The sequence below is a fragment of the Pseudopodoces humilis genome, chromosome 10 (assembly GCF_049639895.1).
Source record: "Pseudopodoces humilis isolate 2021_Gansu_Grassland_sample_001 chromosome 10, ASM4963989v1, whole genome shotgun sequence".
NCBI classification, from domain to species: domain Eukaryota; kingdom Metazoa; phylum Chordata; class Aves; order Passeriformes; family Paridae; genus Pseudopodoces; species Pseudopodoces humilis.
In genome coordinates, this window is record NC_142209.1 from 26,568,584 (window position 1) to 26,584,643 (window position 16,060).

Below are 16,060 nucleotides of genomic sequence, written 5' to 3' on the forward strand. Positions count from 1 at the left end.
GCTGCAGAAGGAATAGTAATTCCTGATATTGTTCAAATCACTAATGGAGCTAAGGAGCCATCTCACGCACTCCTGCAAATTAATATTTGCATGTGCTGGCTGCCTTTGTCACACGCTGCCCTCAAACACAAATCAGTCATTTTCCCATTCTCTGCAGCAGTATTTGCATAGTATTAGTTAATTATAACCCAGCAACCAGATGCCAAAGCCCCTGCTGACAAATAATAGTTGTTTCAAAAATGTATTTGGTGATTTAGAATGTATTCCCTGAGATTCATATATTCATTCCAAATGGCTTCATTATCTGGAAACAGAATTAATTATGACCCCCAATTTACAGAGAGAAGCAGTTTATGCACAAAGGTATGCACACTCTGTACTGTCTGTCTTTATGTATGTGCAATAAGGTTGCAACTCATACCTGTGGTCTCCTCAAATTCCCTTCAAACCAGGAAAGGGTTAGGAAGTTTATCAGATGTTCTTCTGGCTAAATGACTGAAAATTACCTCAAAATAAGAACAAGTGAATCCAGTGTAAAGGATTTAAAGGTAAAATAAAGCAGCTTGAAAGACAAAAATGGATGGTCAGAATACCAAAGGTTAATACTGTCCTGCTTTTGTGAAAATCCTAGACACCCCACGGGGATCTCATGAGGATAAAGAAATTATTATTATTCTTTCATATTCTGACTATAATCAGAATATGAATATATTATATTACATATAAGGAATATAATCAGCTGAATCAGATTGGATATGTTTGGTACTAGCCAAAATTTAACTTGAAAACAAATGTGCTTTGAAGAATCTAGTGAGTTTCTTTCCTGACTTTGAAAATTGGTGCCTGTACAGGACAAGCTCACTCCTATTCCCCTATTTATTTCCCTTATTTTCCCTTGCTTATTAAAATGGTAATTTTACAAATTATACCAATTTGGCAAATCTCTCAGAAACATCTGATAATAGCCATTAAATTAACAGCCGCTCTAGTATTATCACACAAAATTCTGCATTTCTGAGGAATATATGAACCTTCAGTAAGCAGAACAGGGTATTCCTGATCAGGGCATCATCCTGGGACAGAGCATACAAATCCCACATCACTGCACACAGAGACCTCCTGGATTCAGCAGGACTCCTTGTGGTTATGAATTTTCTGCACAACCACAATTTAATTTTGCCATTGTGGAGTTTAAATCACAGACACTTTGCCAGGAAAAGCCAATCCATGGATGTCACCTTCCACCCACTGGGCAGATTCCCACTCCTTGCTCATCTGCTGACACAGAGACATGACCTGCCTGTTTTCCCCACTGTTTTCTGGTTCCTTATGTCCAGCTCAGGAGAAACTTAATCAAAATCGTAAAAGCTTCACTCCAATCACATTGGCAAATGACAGCACAAGTGGGTTTATTCTTAGGAAGTGTGGGAAAGGCAAGGAATCCCAGCCCATGGCTCCACAGCCACGTCACTGGCCAGCCACCTTCTCCTAACCCTTACCCATTCCTAAACACAGGGATGGTGCTTAGTTGGTAACTAATTTTAACCAGTGGAAAGCTGAGTCATTTTCTCAGAACCAGTTACGTCATTTATAAGTTGCTGCCAAAATTAAGCAGGAAATCCTGGAGGCTGCTGACTCACAGGTTTGAATTCACTTGAGCGAAGCAATGGCGTTTATTGCAGGAGAATTTGACCTTTTATAACCTCGGGTCATTGTGTTACTCCCATCTGCTCATGTCACACTTAAGTGCTATTGGCTAATTACAGAAGGTTTTACTATCCTAACAGAGAGGGGTTTTGCTAACTTTCCGTTACATCCCGAAATCTTCAGATCGCAAGCCTTAAACTACAACACTCACATTACAAGCAGTGAGGCCAGTGTCCCATAAAATCTCCATTTCCACTAATTTACTTTGCTTGATGGGAACTGTCTGTAAGAGGAAATATTTCTCATTGCAGTTTGCTTCACTATTAAACATTCACTGCATTTGGAACACGCACTATTAACTCTTCTGGAGCACAGACAAAACAAGGCAAGGCTGAGAGCTTTGCCTTCTCAATTCCTCACTTTACCCAACCATGTCTCACATTTCTCTAGGAACAGTGATCCAAAGTGAGCTTGAATGTAGGTTCAATAACAATTAAAAGATGCTTTTGAAGTAAAATGGTTTGCAAGACAACTGATCTGAAGGGAGAAGTAGCTTAAAAAAGAAGCACTGAGCATGCAACACGGCAATTGGCAGAATGTGGTGCAGCCCCATTCAAGGTTATGAATATAAGCACATCCTATTATGACCAAGTCCATAAACACAAGACCCCTGTGGTGATTTTGGGAGGGGGAGAGACTGACAGACTGCTCAGGAAACAACCAGCCCCTGACTGTTTTCAGTTATGTGATAATTAGGGGACACAGCTATTATGTGATGTAGACAATGCACCTGTGTACCCACAATTCCAGAAAAGAATGGCAATTATTTCTCAAAAAACAGTATTAGATTTTCTACTCAAATGGAAAATTTAATCACTGTGTGATACTCACTGCAATTAAACCTGTAAGGGTCGTGTGCTGACTGTGCTCACATTAACAGCAATGAGATTTCCATGGCATTAGGATTTGCCTTGCAGTTTCTATGACTTGGGAATAGAAAGCAGCACTTTCCTGGATTTGGGCTGAAATGAAGACTGACATGTTCAACATGAGCAATTCTTTTAAAGTTATTGGAACAAAGAAGGGTAATGAAGTGGTGTTTCCTGTGAGCTAAACCTTTCTCATTACATTTTTATCTAATGAAAAAATTTCTTTGGGAAGTAAAAGCAAAGGTAATCCAACCCTTATATCATCCTCTATGAAAAGAGTATTTCAGCCACTAAGATGACTTTCAGATTAGTTTTATCTGTTAATATGACTCATAAACCAACTTGTTTTTTTAATCTCTTGCATCAAACATGACATGGTCCTCTCCTGCGTAGGACTGTGCTGAGTTCAGGCTACTGATTTTGATTTAGTCTTCAGATCATATGCTCAGGAAGCAGAACTGTTAATTAGTGTAACACATATGTACTGGTGGCCAATGCAGGATGCAACTCCTACCCACATATCTGCCATCATAGCATCATCATTGGCACTGCCAGCTACAGAAGATTTCCCTGAATAAAACTAAACAGATTCTTGCTTTTTGGGATGAATAAGCTCAAAATTACAGCTGCATTCTTATGAAGAAAGCTCTTCAGGGGTTTGAAATACAATTGTATTTGGCAATAAGAGATGTAATTCCTTGACTGTTTCAACTCTTGAAGCTCTAACTGTTGAAAGACAGATTACCCAAAAGATAAACAAAATTACTGGCCAATTCTTGCTCCTCTGCCAGAAGGATGTGAGACTGCAAAGAAGAATCAGAGCCAATGTCTCCAGCAAAACTGCAGAACGAGCAGCAGGACAAAGCTTGTGTGGGTGTGCACAGGTATCCTGCAGTTCAGCACTATTAAGCTTTAGTTTTAATTATCGAAAAATCTTTGTATAAAAGCAGCTCTTTCACAGCCCTCTTCTAGAACTCTGTGAACAATGATCCTTTGGGGTGTGCAGGATGTGTCTGTGTGGGGGTGTGAATGTGTTTGTGCTGTTCTTTGCATCCCCCCTTTTTCCCTCATGCTCCTTCAGAGAAATAGTGCAAAAGTACCACTGCTGCATCGTCTTGTTTTCAGACTGTGTTTTCATCTACTCTGCTTTAAAGAATAAATTATTCATGGAACACTGATAGGGACAATTTCTCTGTGAGGAGGATCAGCACAGGGCCACCCCCAAAGCCCTGCTCCATGCTGGAAGCTCCATTTGCAGATGTGCCACACGTCTTCCCTCATAAACCTAAGCTCCAGAGACAGCAGCAGGGAAGGCAAAGCCTTTTTGCCCTCACCCTCTGCAGGTAGAGCCCTGGCACAGCTTGGGCCATGGCTTTAGGGTTTAATTCTGGATTTATACAATGACTGTCTTACCTCTACCCCAAGTTCACACACTGTTTAATTATGTTTAATTACAATGAGCATCCAACATTAAAAATGCAAGTACCTTCACTTTTCCTGTCAGCATGCAATTAAAAGTAACTCACAATCTCTTTTTCTTGCCGTTTTGTTCTGAAGGAACTCAGGACAAATGTGATTATGGGCTGAGATTTTTCCTAAATAACAATGGGGATTTTTCTGCAAATTACTATTGCTTTTGAAGGAGCTCTAATACTTTAAGCAGTGATAAAGTGGCAGCTGTACATGTTTAATTTCTGAGAGCCAGGGCATAATGCACAAGCATTAATCCCTCCAGCTGTCCAGTAATTAAACATCATGTAAAGCCCAGAGGATATCATTGCTGTGCTACCTTATCTTATTTATGAAGGACTTGCATTTGTTAAATCTAGCAATTCTTTTTTTCCTTCTTGGAAATAATTGTAAATTCTTCCACCATGACAAGTGCACTGAAGCTACAGCTACCCTTTATAAAATGCCAGGATTTTTCTTTTCATCACATACTAAAATAATGAATAATGATAGTGGATAAATATTTCTTTTACAGGCATGACTAAGATGCTGTCGGGGTTTTAACCCTGTTAAAATTGGTGGGTTTATCAGGGAGAATCCATGGCAAAATCTGATCCTTTGGGTTTAATGTCCCTCTGAGGTGACTGAGGGACAGCACATAATGAACGTTAAGTCATTAACAGGTAGTGAACAGAACTAACTTCGACAAAAGCACACATTAATCAAACTGCAATGAAAGATAAAATCAGTGCTACATTATCACCAAGTTAGAAGGTCTCAGTATGATCAGTGGAGATCTGGAATGGACTGGATCAGTATGGTCAAATCCCAGTGGGGAGCACTGGAAGTGCGACTCATGAGAATACAGGTGCCTTTTAATGCACAAGGAAGAAAACAGTGCTGGGACAACATGATGCTCTTTATAGTTACAGGACAATGATAAAAGATGATAAAACAATTGAACTGTCAATAGAAAGGTCACTTTCTATCACTTCATGTGAGCATAAGTGCAGGAGCACTTAGGGGGAAGGTGACTTTAAATCAGCTTTGCAATTTCCCTCCTTCAGCTGGTTCATCTCCAGGTGGATCTGCTGAAGGGATGAACAGCTTTAGCCTGCTTTAAATTCTGCCTTCAGCCCATGGTTCTCATGACCTGAGGGCTGTTAACCAGGGCACTGGCAAGAGATGACTCAAAGTTTTCTGCATTTGAACCCCTCACTTGGAGGGGCTGCTGCTTTTTATGGAGAGTAACACCTGAGCCTGGAGCTGTGCCAGGAAAAGTGGGAAGTTCAGCACCTGAGGATCCTGTTAATGATCTATATATACAGGAAAGCCTGTGAGCTGCCATGGCAAGGCCACAGGGTTACAGCTGAGCACACACATGCTTGCTGTGGTTTCCCTTACAAATTTAAAAAACCTTTATCCAGTTTGTTCACTTTTAATCTGGCATATCATCATATTATAAGGCTGAAAATCTAGAACTAATTCTGAGATACAAGGTCAGCAATGAAAAGTCTGAAGACCAGGGTCCAAAAAAGATGCTCTGGGTAATGGAGTTGTCACTGGCATGAGACTCCTGCAGGAATTCCTGACTCTCACATCAGCCAACTGCACAAGGTCAGTAGGAATATGTCCACTGCCTGCAAAAGTTCCCCATGATCACTATCTCTGTGCTATAGTTTAGCAGAATAAACCATGGTATGGATAAATAGTTTATTCTGCTATCAATGTATCAATGAATACATCATTTCACTGCATCTGAACTGTTGGGAAAGGAGAAAATGGTGCACTTCCAACTCCTCATCTGCAAGATACAATTTCCATATTGAGGGCAAGCAGTGGTTCAGGTGAGAACCAGTGACACAGCCAGAAGAGATGGGGCCAGAGCCTTGTTCTCTGTGATCATCCCAGTCTCTCAGGAGGAACATGTGTGCATTAAAGGGGTTCAGTGCCATTTCAGCTGGTCCAGGATGGCAGCTCTTCTCTTCTAAAGCCACTCTCAAGTGCTCTCTGTATTCCTGAGCAGCTGACAAAGCACTGCTTAGTGCCTCTCTCAGCAGAGATTTAACAAGTTCTGCAGTAGTTAGCCAAGTCCAGACGGACCCTGGGTTGTGTTGCTTTAATTACAGCCTCTCAAATTTAATTTCTCTTTTAGTCTCAGTAAACACATTCCTAAGCTTGTCCAATCCATTGTGACAAAGGTTGGGTGCACTGGGAGCAGAAAACCTTCACCAGGGAAATAAGGAGGCTGCCAGCACCTCCAAGCCAGCAAATTCAAGACTGCTAACCCTGACCTATGACTACAACACACCTGGTATTGTGAAGAGTCAAATTACTTCTGCTCCAAAAACTGAAAAATAAGATTTTTCTTTTTACATAGTCTTATTTTAAAAAGGCAGATATTTGCATTTTCAAACATTGTTTGTGCACTGGAAGTCAGTAGTGTTCTTAAAGCCTGTCTGTTGGAAGTCAATTATTTAGGCAGATGGGCACTTAACTACCTATGTGAAAGGATTAATACCTGCAATTAATCTCCAGTGCAACTACAGCCTGTGCAGACACAAATCTGCATCCCTGATCACTGGTGCTTTATCCATTGCAGGTGAAAGAATTTTGCAGTTTCCATTGCTTCCTTGACAAGTTCTTCCACAGGGCAAATTGCACCATTTTGTCTCCTTGTTCAGATTCCCTACTTTTGTCCCCAAGTCTTTGAGCAGCTGCTTTCTTCCCCCAGCTGGCTGTGCCAGTGTCTGCACTGGATACATCTCACTTGGATTAAAAAAGCAATGATATCATTCTTAGAGGAAAAATCAAGAATTACAAGGTTCAGAGCAGTAGCTGGAAAGGAAATTGCTGGAGGAGGAGGAACCATAATACACCTACACTGTTCCTACAGTTTTGGATGATTCTATACCATAATCATTACTGCCCCTCCTTCAGGAGAACCTCCCTAAACTTGGGCTGTGAACATTCTGACACAGGGACAGGTTCTTGCACAGCCTCAGCACAACCAAGCTTTGCTCCTGGCTACCAGCACAATCTTGTTACTGGTACAAACTACCAATGCAGAAATGCAGGCATAAATGAGGTTCATAAATTCCATACTGAGTCCTCATGAAGCATTATAAATCCAAGAGACAGTTATTCCTATCAAAAAGCAAGAGTATACACAGTTAAAATATTTCTGAAGTGTCACATGAGGTTGTAGTAATAGCTTTATTAACATGAATTTAGAAAGAGCTTAGGGTTTTTTCGTCTGGATGCCCTCACTCACATCATCTTCAAGTCATCATCCACTTGTTTATTGCACATGCAGGCTCTCACCACAGAAATTACTCAGAGCACAAATAAATCTCCTTCCAAACATTTATCCAGCAAGATGTTGTTATTTATAGACAAGTTGGTCAGCTCTGTGAGGAGTGCAGCCTCTGTGACAGGGTGCTGTGCTCCAAGGGGCTGAGGGTGACAGGCAGTGCTGAAGCTTCTTATAAAATGAGAATAAAAACCTGAGTGCAGAGATTAAATTAACAAAACAAAGAGAAGAAGAGGTCTGAAGTGGTCAGGATACTGTGTGCTGCTGAGATAAGAGGAGACAGAGAAAGGAGGATTCTAACCAGGGAAGAAATGGGAATGTTAACAGAGTATCAGTGGATAGGCTTAGTGAGGTTTATCAGATTTGGGTAAGAGACAGGGTAGCTATCAATCCTCCACAAGCTCTGTTGAAACAGCTCACACAATTGTTTTCATCCAAGAGGAAAAGACCTTAATTTGACAGGCAACCTCCATGAAAGTGCTCTCACTACAGCTATTCAGCAGTGCCTCCTGCTTCCTTCTCAAAGCGAGTTTTGACCTCTGAAAGATGCTGAGTTGAGATCTTAGGACTGAAAGCTTTTGATGTTTGCACCCTCCCAGGACGCTCCAAGTTTACCTGTCAATACCTTTCCCCTGGTTCTCAGGCCCATCCCACAGCCAGACTCAGCAGAGATTTCCAGTGTGTGGGAACAAGGCTCAGATATTAGAAACTGGTTGAAAGCTACCGATTCATTTCTCACCAGTTACCTAACATCAACATTTGGTAATTTGTCTTTGGATTAAATTTCCTTTTTAAAGAACCTGCTCATGCACTAAAACTGGAAGCTAAGACTAGAGATGCTGAAACATCCAGAGCAGAAACACTCAGCTATTTCCAAATCCATTAATAGCATCATTATGCTGAAATGATGTGGCATTCAGAACATATTGACATTCATTTTGGGGGTTACCTAAGGCTTTGGAAAAAAAAAGTTCAAAGCAATTTCAAGTAGATTTTTATTATAACTAAAAGACTCCATGAGACCATTCCCACTGGTGTGAGCAGCAGCATTAAATCAGGGGAGGCAGCCACCAGTGTAAAGTTGTTCTAATTTCACTAACTCATATCAGGAAAACAGCAGTTACAATTATCTTCTGAATTTGTTTCTAATTCAAGTCTCCCATTCAAAGAAAAAAATGTACACGTTAAAGAGAAAACACTTAAGAGTTTCACATGGAAAAAAAGAAAAATAAAAGGAAAAAGAAAATTGACTAAGAAAAAATACTTTTAGAAAGAGAGCTAAATAGTGGAACAAGTTGCTCACAAAATAAAAGCTTTGATAATATTTTGTTTGATAAAGCTGACTGCAAAGAAATAAATTCATCCACAGCACTTCACTCAGAGCCACAAAATGTTTATGTAAAACATATTTCATTATACAGCTCCAAAGAAAAGATATAATGTGGACTTTGAACTGGGTGGGAATTAGAGCCCAAAATCCAGTTTTCAAATGAAGGAATTTCAGTTTGTGCTTGAATGTATTCATTCAACCCTTTTACCAGTAACCTGGAAGTAAAAATAACATTGCTGATAGCACATGCAACACTAGGAATATTGAGGGATGAGTGAATACACAAAACTTACAGAACTTCTTAAAAGCCTGGAATCATTTGCATAGAAAGAATTTAATAAGAATGGTACTAGAAAGGTGATTTTACTTCTGCAGAGACTGGCAAGATTGATGTTCCCTATATTCTGCTGGTCTGTGCAAAAAGAAAGTGGAAAACCAACTGGAATATCAAAGGAAGCCACAAGAATGAGTCAAGTATTGATTCAAAAGAGAATATTTGACATCAAGAAGCATAAAGAACTAATATATTTGGTCTATCAAAAAGGCAGCCTGAGAAATGGTTTGATCACACTGTAGGAGTTTTCACAGTCTGAAAACACTGTTAAAGGGCTCTTTCATTCAGCACAGAAAGGCCTAGTGAAAGGCAGTGGCCATTTAGGGACTGAATTTAAAACAGTTATGGGTACAGAGTACATCATTCTCTCCCTGTCCAGTGAAACCAACAAGCTGTCAATGTCCAGGCCTATCTATTCTACCCCAGCAGAAGCCAGCCTGAGTCTGTCCCCACTCTGCAGGGACAAGGACACAGCAGGAACCTGCTGAGCTACCACAAAGGAAGGTTTGAACCTTATTTAAGTCCTTTCCATATCACCTGGGTGTTAACCCTAATAATAATACCTAATTCTTCATGGAGTTCATGCATTATCCAGCCAGTCCCAACTGGAGAATCCTTCTTTCCTCTCTAAAAGTCACCACTTAGCACTGCAAGGAAGAGTGAATAAATTTGTTGGCAGGAAAAGTCATCCCTTTCCATGCAATTTGTAACAGTCACTCCAGGACTTTTATAGTCCTAAATGGAGATGTTGCATCTGTATTAACTCACCAGGAGTGCAACCAGCCTCATCAATTCCACTTTCACAATCCTTCTGCCCATCACATCTCCAGGACAACGGGATGCACTTGTTGCTTAAGTCTCCACAGCTAATTTTTTCAGATGGACACACTTGTTTGGCTGGAAGAAAAAAAAAAAAAAAAAAGAAAAAACCAGAAGTTAAACGTATTTCTAAATATTTCTAACACTGTTATGCTGTTAAAGTTGCTTTTGCTTTGAATGGCTTGATCCTGAGACATATTGGAATGAAACCCCATGTCAACCTGCTGCCTCTTCTATCAGGGAACGAAGCCCTTCCTGTCCCTCCAGCCTGTGCCTGTCCCAGCCAGCCCCTTCCAGGAGCATGTAAATAAAACAAACACCACCCCTCACTCTTAGTTTTGAGCTTAACTCAACCAAAATGAACTGAGAAAATTGTTTCAACAGACCAATAGGGATTCCAGTTGAGAACTTGGGGCTGGTTACAGGGGGGGATGCTCAGTGCAGCACCAGCTCTGCCTCCCTGCCCAACACACTGAGCTGGAGCTGTTCAGTCATTGCCCCCTGCACATAGCACAACACCTCTGCACAAACCACCAGGAAAAACAAATTCCCTCATTTCAGTCTATGCTTGGCAAGGCAATTCCTAAACGTAAATGATCTGGGCAGATTGTGGTCAGCAAAGCTGAGGATAAAAAGCAGCAAGGACAAGCAGGAACTTGCAGATATTTAACAAATTGAGCTGTAACTGTGTAAATTGAAGGCAACTGTGATGTCAGACATGGAGACACAGGAGCACCTGCAGAAGCAAAAACCCCAGTACAGGCAAGAACACAACTATGAAAAAGAATCTGCCAGATTTATCTGGAACCAAGTAAGCTGTGAAACTCATTCTCTCATAACTAGTTAGCATTGCTAAAATTCCTTTTTTTTTTTTCATACTAGTGTAAAGAGCAACAGATCTACATTTATTGTGACAAGGCTGCTGAAATGCAAAATGTTCCACAATTAAAACAATTGTTTAGCATTCTGGAATCATCATCCAGTTTGGCAGGATTTGCTTATTAAACAGACCAATTTCTCTCTTCAAAAAATTACATATATTCAAATAGTTCTTCCATTGGTATTAATGATAATAATGCTGTGTATGGCTGCAGGTCTACTGAGCAGGGAGAAACCTAAATTCTAAATGAAAACCTTCACATTAACCTGCTCTGGTAAAGGTATTTACACAAAGTCAATCAGCTTCCCGAGTGCTCAGCAAGAGAGGATGGAAATTATATCTCCCCTTCCACCTACACAAGGAGGCTGTGAAAGGGCATCTTATAGCCCCAAAGCATCAATCAGCCACTTGGAGAGCAGTGCCATTTAATCCCTGGATTTCTCTGTCTTAGCGCCTTGAAGTGTTATAAGAAGCAGTTTCGAGAAGCTGTGGGCAACCAATACATCAAGAAAAATTAGGTCCTGCCACAGACAGACAGTTAATAACAGATGTAATGAAGTTTTATAACCCTGAGGCATGACAGCATTTCTGTTGAAATTTGCTCACTGCATACCTAAATAACATTTATGAATGTTGCATGATTACAGGGAGGAGGAAAAATGGGATCCTTACTTAGGCTTTGGGATCATTTTTCCAGCAAATCAGTAATAGAAAACATTGGAAAGGCTCCCCAGCAAGACCCCACAAGATCAGTGTATCTGCCAACTCATGCCAAGTCCTGTGTCCCTGTCCCTCTAAGCCACAGGTTTTGTACTGCCCAACTGCAGAAATGTCTGGATTGGACTGGCATACTGGGGAAACTGGGATACCAAAAATGTCACTGAGACCTTCGTTAATCAGATTATTTGTCCATAGCCCCCAAAAATTGTTCTAGCTCTTCTTGGCAATTGTGATGGAAAGGAGAATTGGTTTAGATGCCAAGTAGGAGCAGGTCTTTCATCCTCACTGTAATTCTCCATTGAGAACCAAGTGGGTTAAGACAGGTGAGAACATGTTCCACACACCTGGTTTTAAAGAAGGTGAAATATAATCTTAAAATACTATCATCACACAGTTGGATCATTAACCAGCAAAAAGGTTACTTATTGGCCACAGTTTAAAGTGTGGGCATTACTTTTGCTTGGCTGCTGTGGGCAGATGCTTAATAGCTTTGGGAAGCTGAAGGGTTTGGAAAGGTAAGAACAGAAGGCTCCTATTTATGGAAATAGTTGATATGTTAATCATCTTCCTGGCAGAGTAATTACAGACATTAAAATATGTAAATCAAAGCTTGAACTTTCAGGGATGCAGCAAGAGAAGCTGCTGTTGGTCACAGTTCATCAAATCTCTCTGTTCCAGTGGTTTCTGCACCCAAGCAACCGTTGCATGGAAGCCAATGACTTGTAAGCACCGGCAGGTAACAGAGAGGGGATCTTGCACAAAACTCAAAGCAAAACTTTGGTGAAAACACACCTGCATTTCCAGCAAGTTGGGTGTTTTCCTCCCCTCTCCTTCAAGAGGCTGCAGATGCAAGTTGAACCCATGTTGTTGTCCACACTATCAGGGAGGCTTTCAGCAACTGCAGCCCAGACTTAACATTTCTGTTTCTGTGCATGGCTTACACAAACCCAGGCCTCTTGGGCTGACGTGACCAAAATGTTTTACTTCCTCCTTCCCTCTTTGTGCAGCCAGAAAGGAAAGGGTTAGTGCTGTGTGTGATGGTGAGAGCTCTTACCCTGGATGCATTCTGGACCAATTCGAGTTATAGCAAGATCTGCCTTTTCAGAAAAGCACAATTAAAAGACTTGGTTGAAATGTCAGACACATCAAGACCAATTTATCACAATGAACTGCAAATGCCAAGGATGGACAACAATGGTTTATTTATAAGGAGACAAGAGCAAAGAAGACAAGAAGGTTCCATTTACTCACTACCGCCAATGGCACATTCTTCTTTCTCTTTATAGGAGGCTACAAAGTCTTTCAGAGAACCATAGAGCCTAACTGGCGCCCCACTGTTTGCTTCCTCTTGTGCCACTGCTGTGCTTTTCAGGCTCCGGACATCATGTATATTCAAGAAAGCCCAAGAAAACAAAATTGATTTACTTTCAGAAGACCATTTGTCAGGTTCTCACCAAACAGGTATTCTAAGAGCATACACAAAATGCAATTAAGCAGCTTCTACTGCTGGGAAACCCACAAGACTTTTCATCAGCAGACTGAAAAGAACGCCCTTTGTGGAAATACGTCATCTTACAGGTCTGAACGGCTCCTCTATCTCTGCTGAAATAACTTCCCATCCTCTCTAGATTGCCCCTTGTGGTTTTCCAGGAACCAGCAGGTTCTTCACAACCTCCAACCCAAAATTTATTTTTTCTACAACAGAGAAAACTCAGTACTAAAATGGTTTAATTATTTTCTGCCATGCCAGTGAACTGTTCCCACAAATATTTCCACTACTTTTATTATGGAACTTAAAATTCTTAACTCCCTCTTTCCTCCAGCAATGGTTAGAGGAAAAGTTGTCAGCTTTTTCTTTTTTTAAAGGAATATTTTTTAATGAGGACCTCCACTCCTCAAACACTGCCCTTAAATCTTCTTTTGTCACAACTGGCAGAACTGCCTCAGAGATGTACCAAGAACAAAATAAGTGTTCATACCTTACAGTGGTTTTAGTTTCTTTCCCCAAATCCCAATCAATGTCAAACTACCATATACCTGCCCAAGCACAGGACTAGAATCCAGTTTGTTTCCAGGCAAAACAAGCCAAACTGGTAAATGAGCAACTGTTCTGCAGAGAGGAGGGGAGCTGACAGGCAGAGATTGCTTAGGAAAATTCAGAACTCAGAGTTCCCAATCACTGAAGATTTGTGATTCAGAAAAGAGATCTGTTACAAGTTTACATATATAGTTCTTCATATGTATGTGTGTATATGAATGTATATCTCAGTCTACACTCACCACTGACTTACAACTCTAAGTTTCCCATTGAAGTATTTAAGGTGCATAAGAAACACAGTTTAAAATCCATCATGACTTAAAATATTGTCACAGCTGAAGGTGTGTCTGACTGGTACTTTCCTTCCCTTGCCCCTTCTCCCAGCTGTGGGTGGATGTGAGGAACACTGGCCTCTACCCCATTCACCACCAGTTCACTCTGCAGCTCAGGACAGGTCACTGCTGTTTCAGTTTACTCAACCCTTCCAGACACATCGGATTCTGGTGTGAGTCTTATAAAGTGTTTTATATCATATTTGTTATACTTGATCTCCCTGATGCGTTCCCTGTGACACCTTACATCAGAAGTGTTTGTGTGGGGACAGCAACATCCATGGTGGATGATTCCCATGTCCTGGGAGTTTCTTTGGCCCTGGTGCACAGAGCACTGGGAGCACTCAGGGACTCCCCTGAACCCTCAGCTTTTGCTGGGTGCCTGAGTTTGGATCTGTGCATCAGCAATACACAGAGACAGAACGCACTATGGGGAATGCTAATCAAAGAATTGTTCCCACTAAGGTTAGGAGCTGCACTGAACTCCCCTTCTGTCATGTAAAGCAACACACTACAAGCATCAGCCTGCTGGGATAGCAAGACTTACATGAACTTGTAACTTTCCAAAACCCAATGCAACTCATCCAGCAGCAGTACTTGGGGTGCTCACCATATCTGTATTACACATATACTTGAAATGTCTGAGAAAACACAGGCAGCTCCACAATTTCAGTTGAAAGCAGCCCAGGCCAAAACAAATGTCATGATTAGTGGCTTAAATGAATTAAGATTACAGCAGTGAGACTTGGAATGAGACCAACCCACCACCAATGACGCCTTTGTTGACAGAAGCAGCCACCCCATCCATCTGCTCCCACAGGAAACTCCATTCTGGTCAAACTGGGGCACACTGACACCAATTCCCAGGGACTGGGAGCTTGAACTAATGCTACCTGACTCTACATTTGTGGTGTGTAAGTACAGGCTGATATGCCATAACCTTTGTGGCACCATGTAAAGGCACAAAAATAGTGAAAAATCTATTCTTCCTGCACAAAAGGATAATTAACTTATTATTAACTTAATAGGCTTTAAACTTCTGACATAAATTAAGCAACTCAAAAAACAGATTAGGAAAGGCGACTAAGGAACTATACTGTGAAATGTCAGGAACAGCATTAACAACTGATACACCTGATAAATAGATTCAGTGGTGTCATTTGTTTGATGATGACTTATGCTCAGAAGTTCCAAGGGTTACAAAAGAGGATTTGCACAGATTTCCCTCCATTGCACTGCATAGTATAGCCCTTAACTCCGTTCTTGTGTGCTTATAGCAAGGGCTCCTTTACAACACCATGTATCAGGAGTCTTTAATGAGTCTCCAACTCCTCTACCTTGAAACTGGAGGGAGAAAATAAGCTTAGCACACGTGGGGTTCAGCTTGAGATAGGTAGCTTGCTTTTGTGCAGATTAGCACTTTGGTGATTACCACCTCTGACATCAGAGTGAAATAATCAGGAATTCAAAATCCCAGGATTAATCCTAATTACTGAAATAGAGACTCACTGTCAGAATAATGGTGATATAACTTTTATAGGAAAAGGGTGTTCCAAAAGCACAGACACTACAAACTACCTCAAGTAAGAAAATGATTCTCTGCTATCGTGCCAATTGTTTTAACACAATTATATTGGTAATATAAACTGTACTTGAGCAGAGTGCAAGGAGATAAGAGATCTCTACAGCAGGCTGCAAAACACAAATGGCATCAGGTTTTAGCTAAGCTCCATGTCTCACAATGTGAGCCACCTGCATGGGTCAGGAAGAATCCCAGGTTCAGAGCTGTCCTGGCGCCCCGAATACTGTCACAGCCCAGGACAGCAAGCTGCACAGAAAGGACTCCTACTCTTGGGCTTCCAGTGCACCATTTTATCTTTGATTACTGATTGCTATGTCTTATTCATTCCACTTCAAAAATCGAAACTACCATCAAACTTGGCTACAAAAAGCATTTCCTTCCCTCAGTCTGACTGGCAGGACTTCAGCTGATTTTGTATTCCTGTAAACACAGCAAATGCTCTTTTGCTGCGATCATCTGAGCACATCTCACCTAATTCATCTGAGAGCTTCTCCAGATACTGTTCCAATGGCACTTTTGTTCTCTACCTGATGGGCCCAAAAGGCCCTGCTGCTGAAAGATAAAGTCCTTAAATTCAGGTCAGTTGGCTTGTTTAGGGTAAATCCAGGTCTAGGTCACTGGCCCATGGTAAACAGGAGGTCAGACTGGATGATTACATGATCTTTCCTGGTCTCAAACTGCAGGAAA

At 41.1% G+C, this 16,060-nt stretch overlaps 1 protein-coding gene across 2 annotated transcripts in view; it reads right to left on the reverse strand.

Annotated features, from left to right (window-relative positions):
- The window catches only part of LRP8 (LDL receptor related protein 8), a 176,702-nt gene that overhangs the window by 33,614 nt on the left and 127,028 nt on the right, over nt 1-16,060 (reverse strand). For both annotated transcript variants that reach the window (XM_005521175.3, XM_005521174.3), the window contains exon 4: nt 9,771-9,899. In XM_005521175.3, the coding sequence (XP_005521232.1) occupies nt 9,771-9,899 (129 nt within the window). The remainder of the gene's footprint in view (nt 1-9,770; nt 9,900-16,060) is intronic.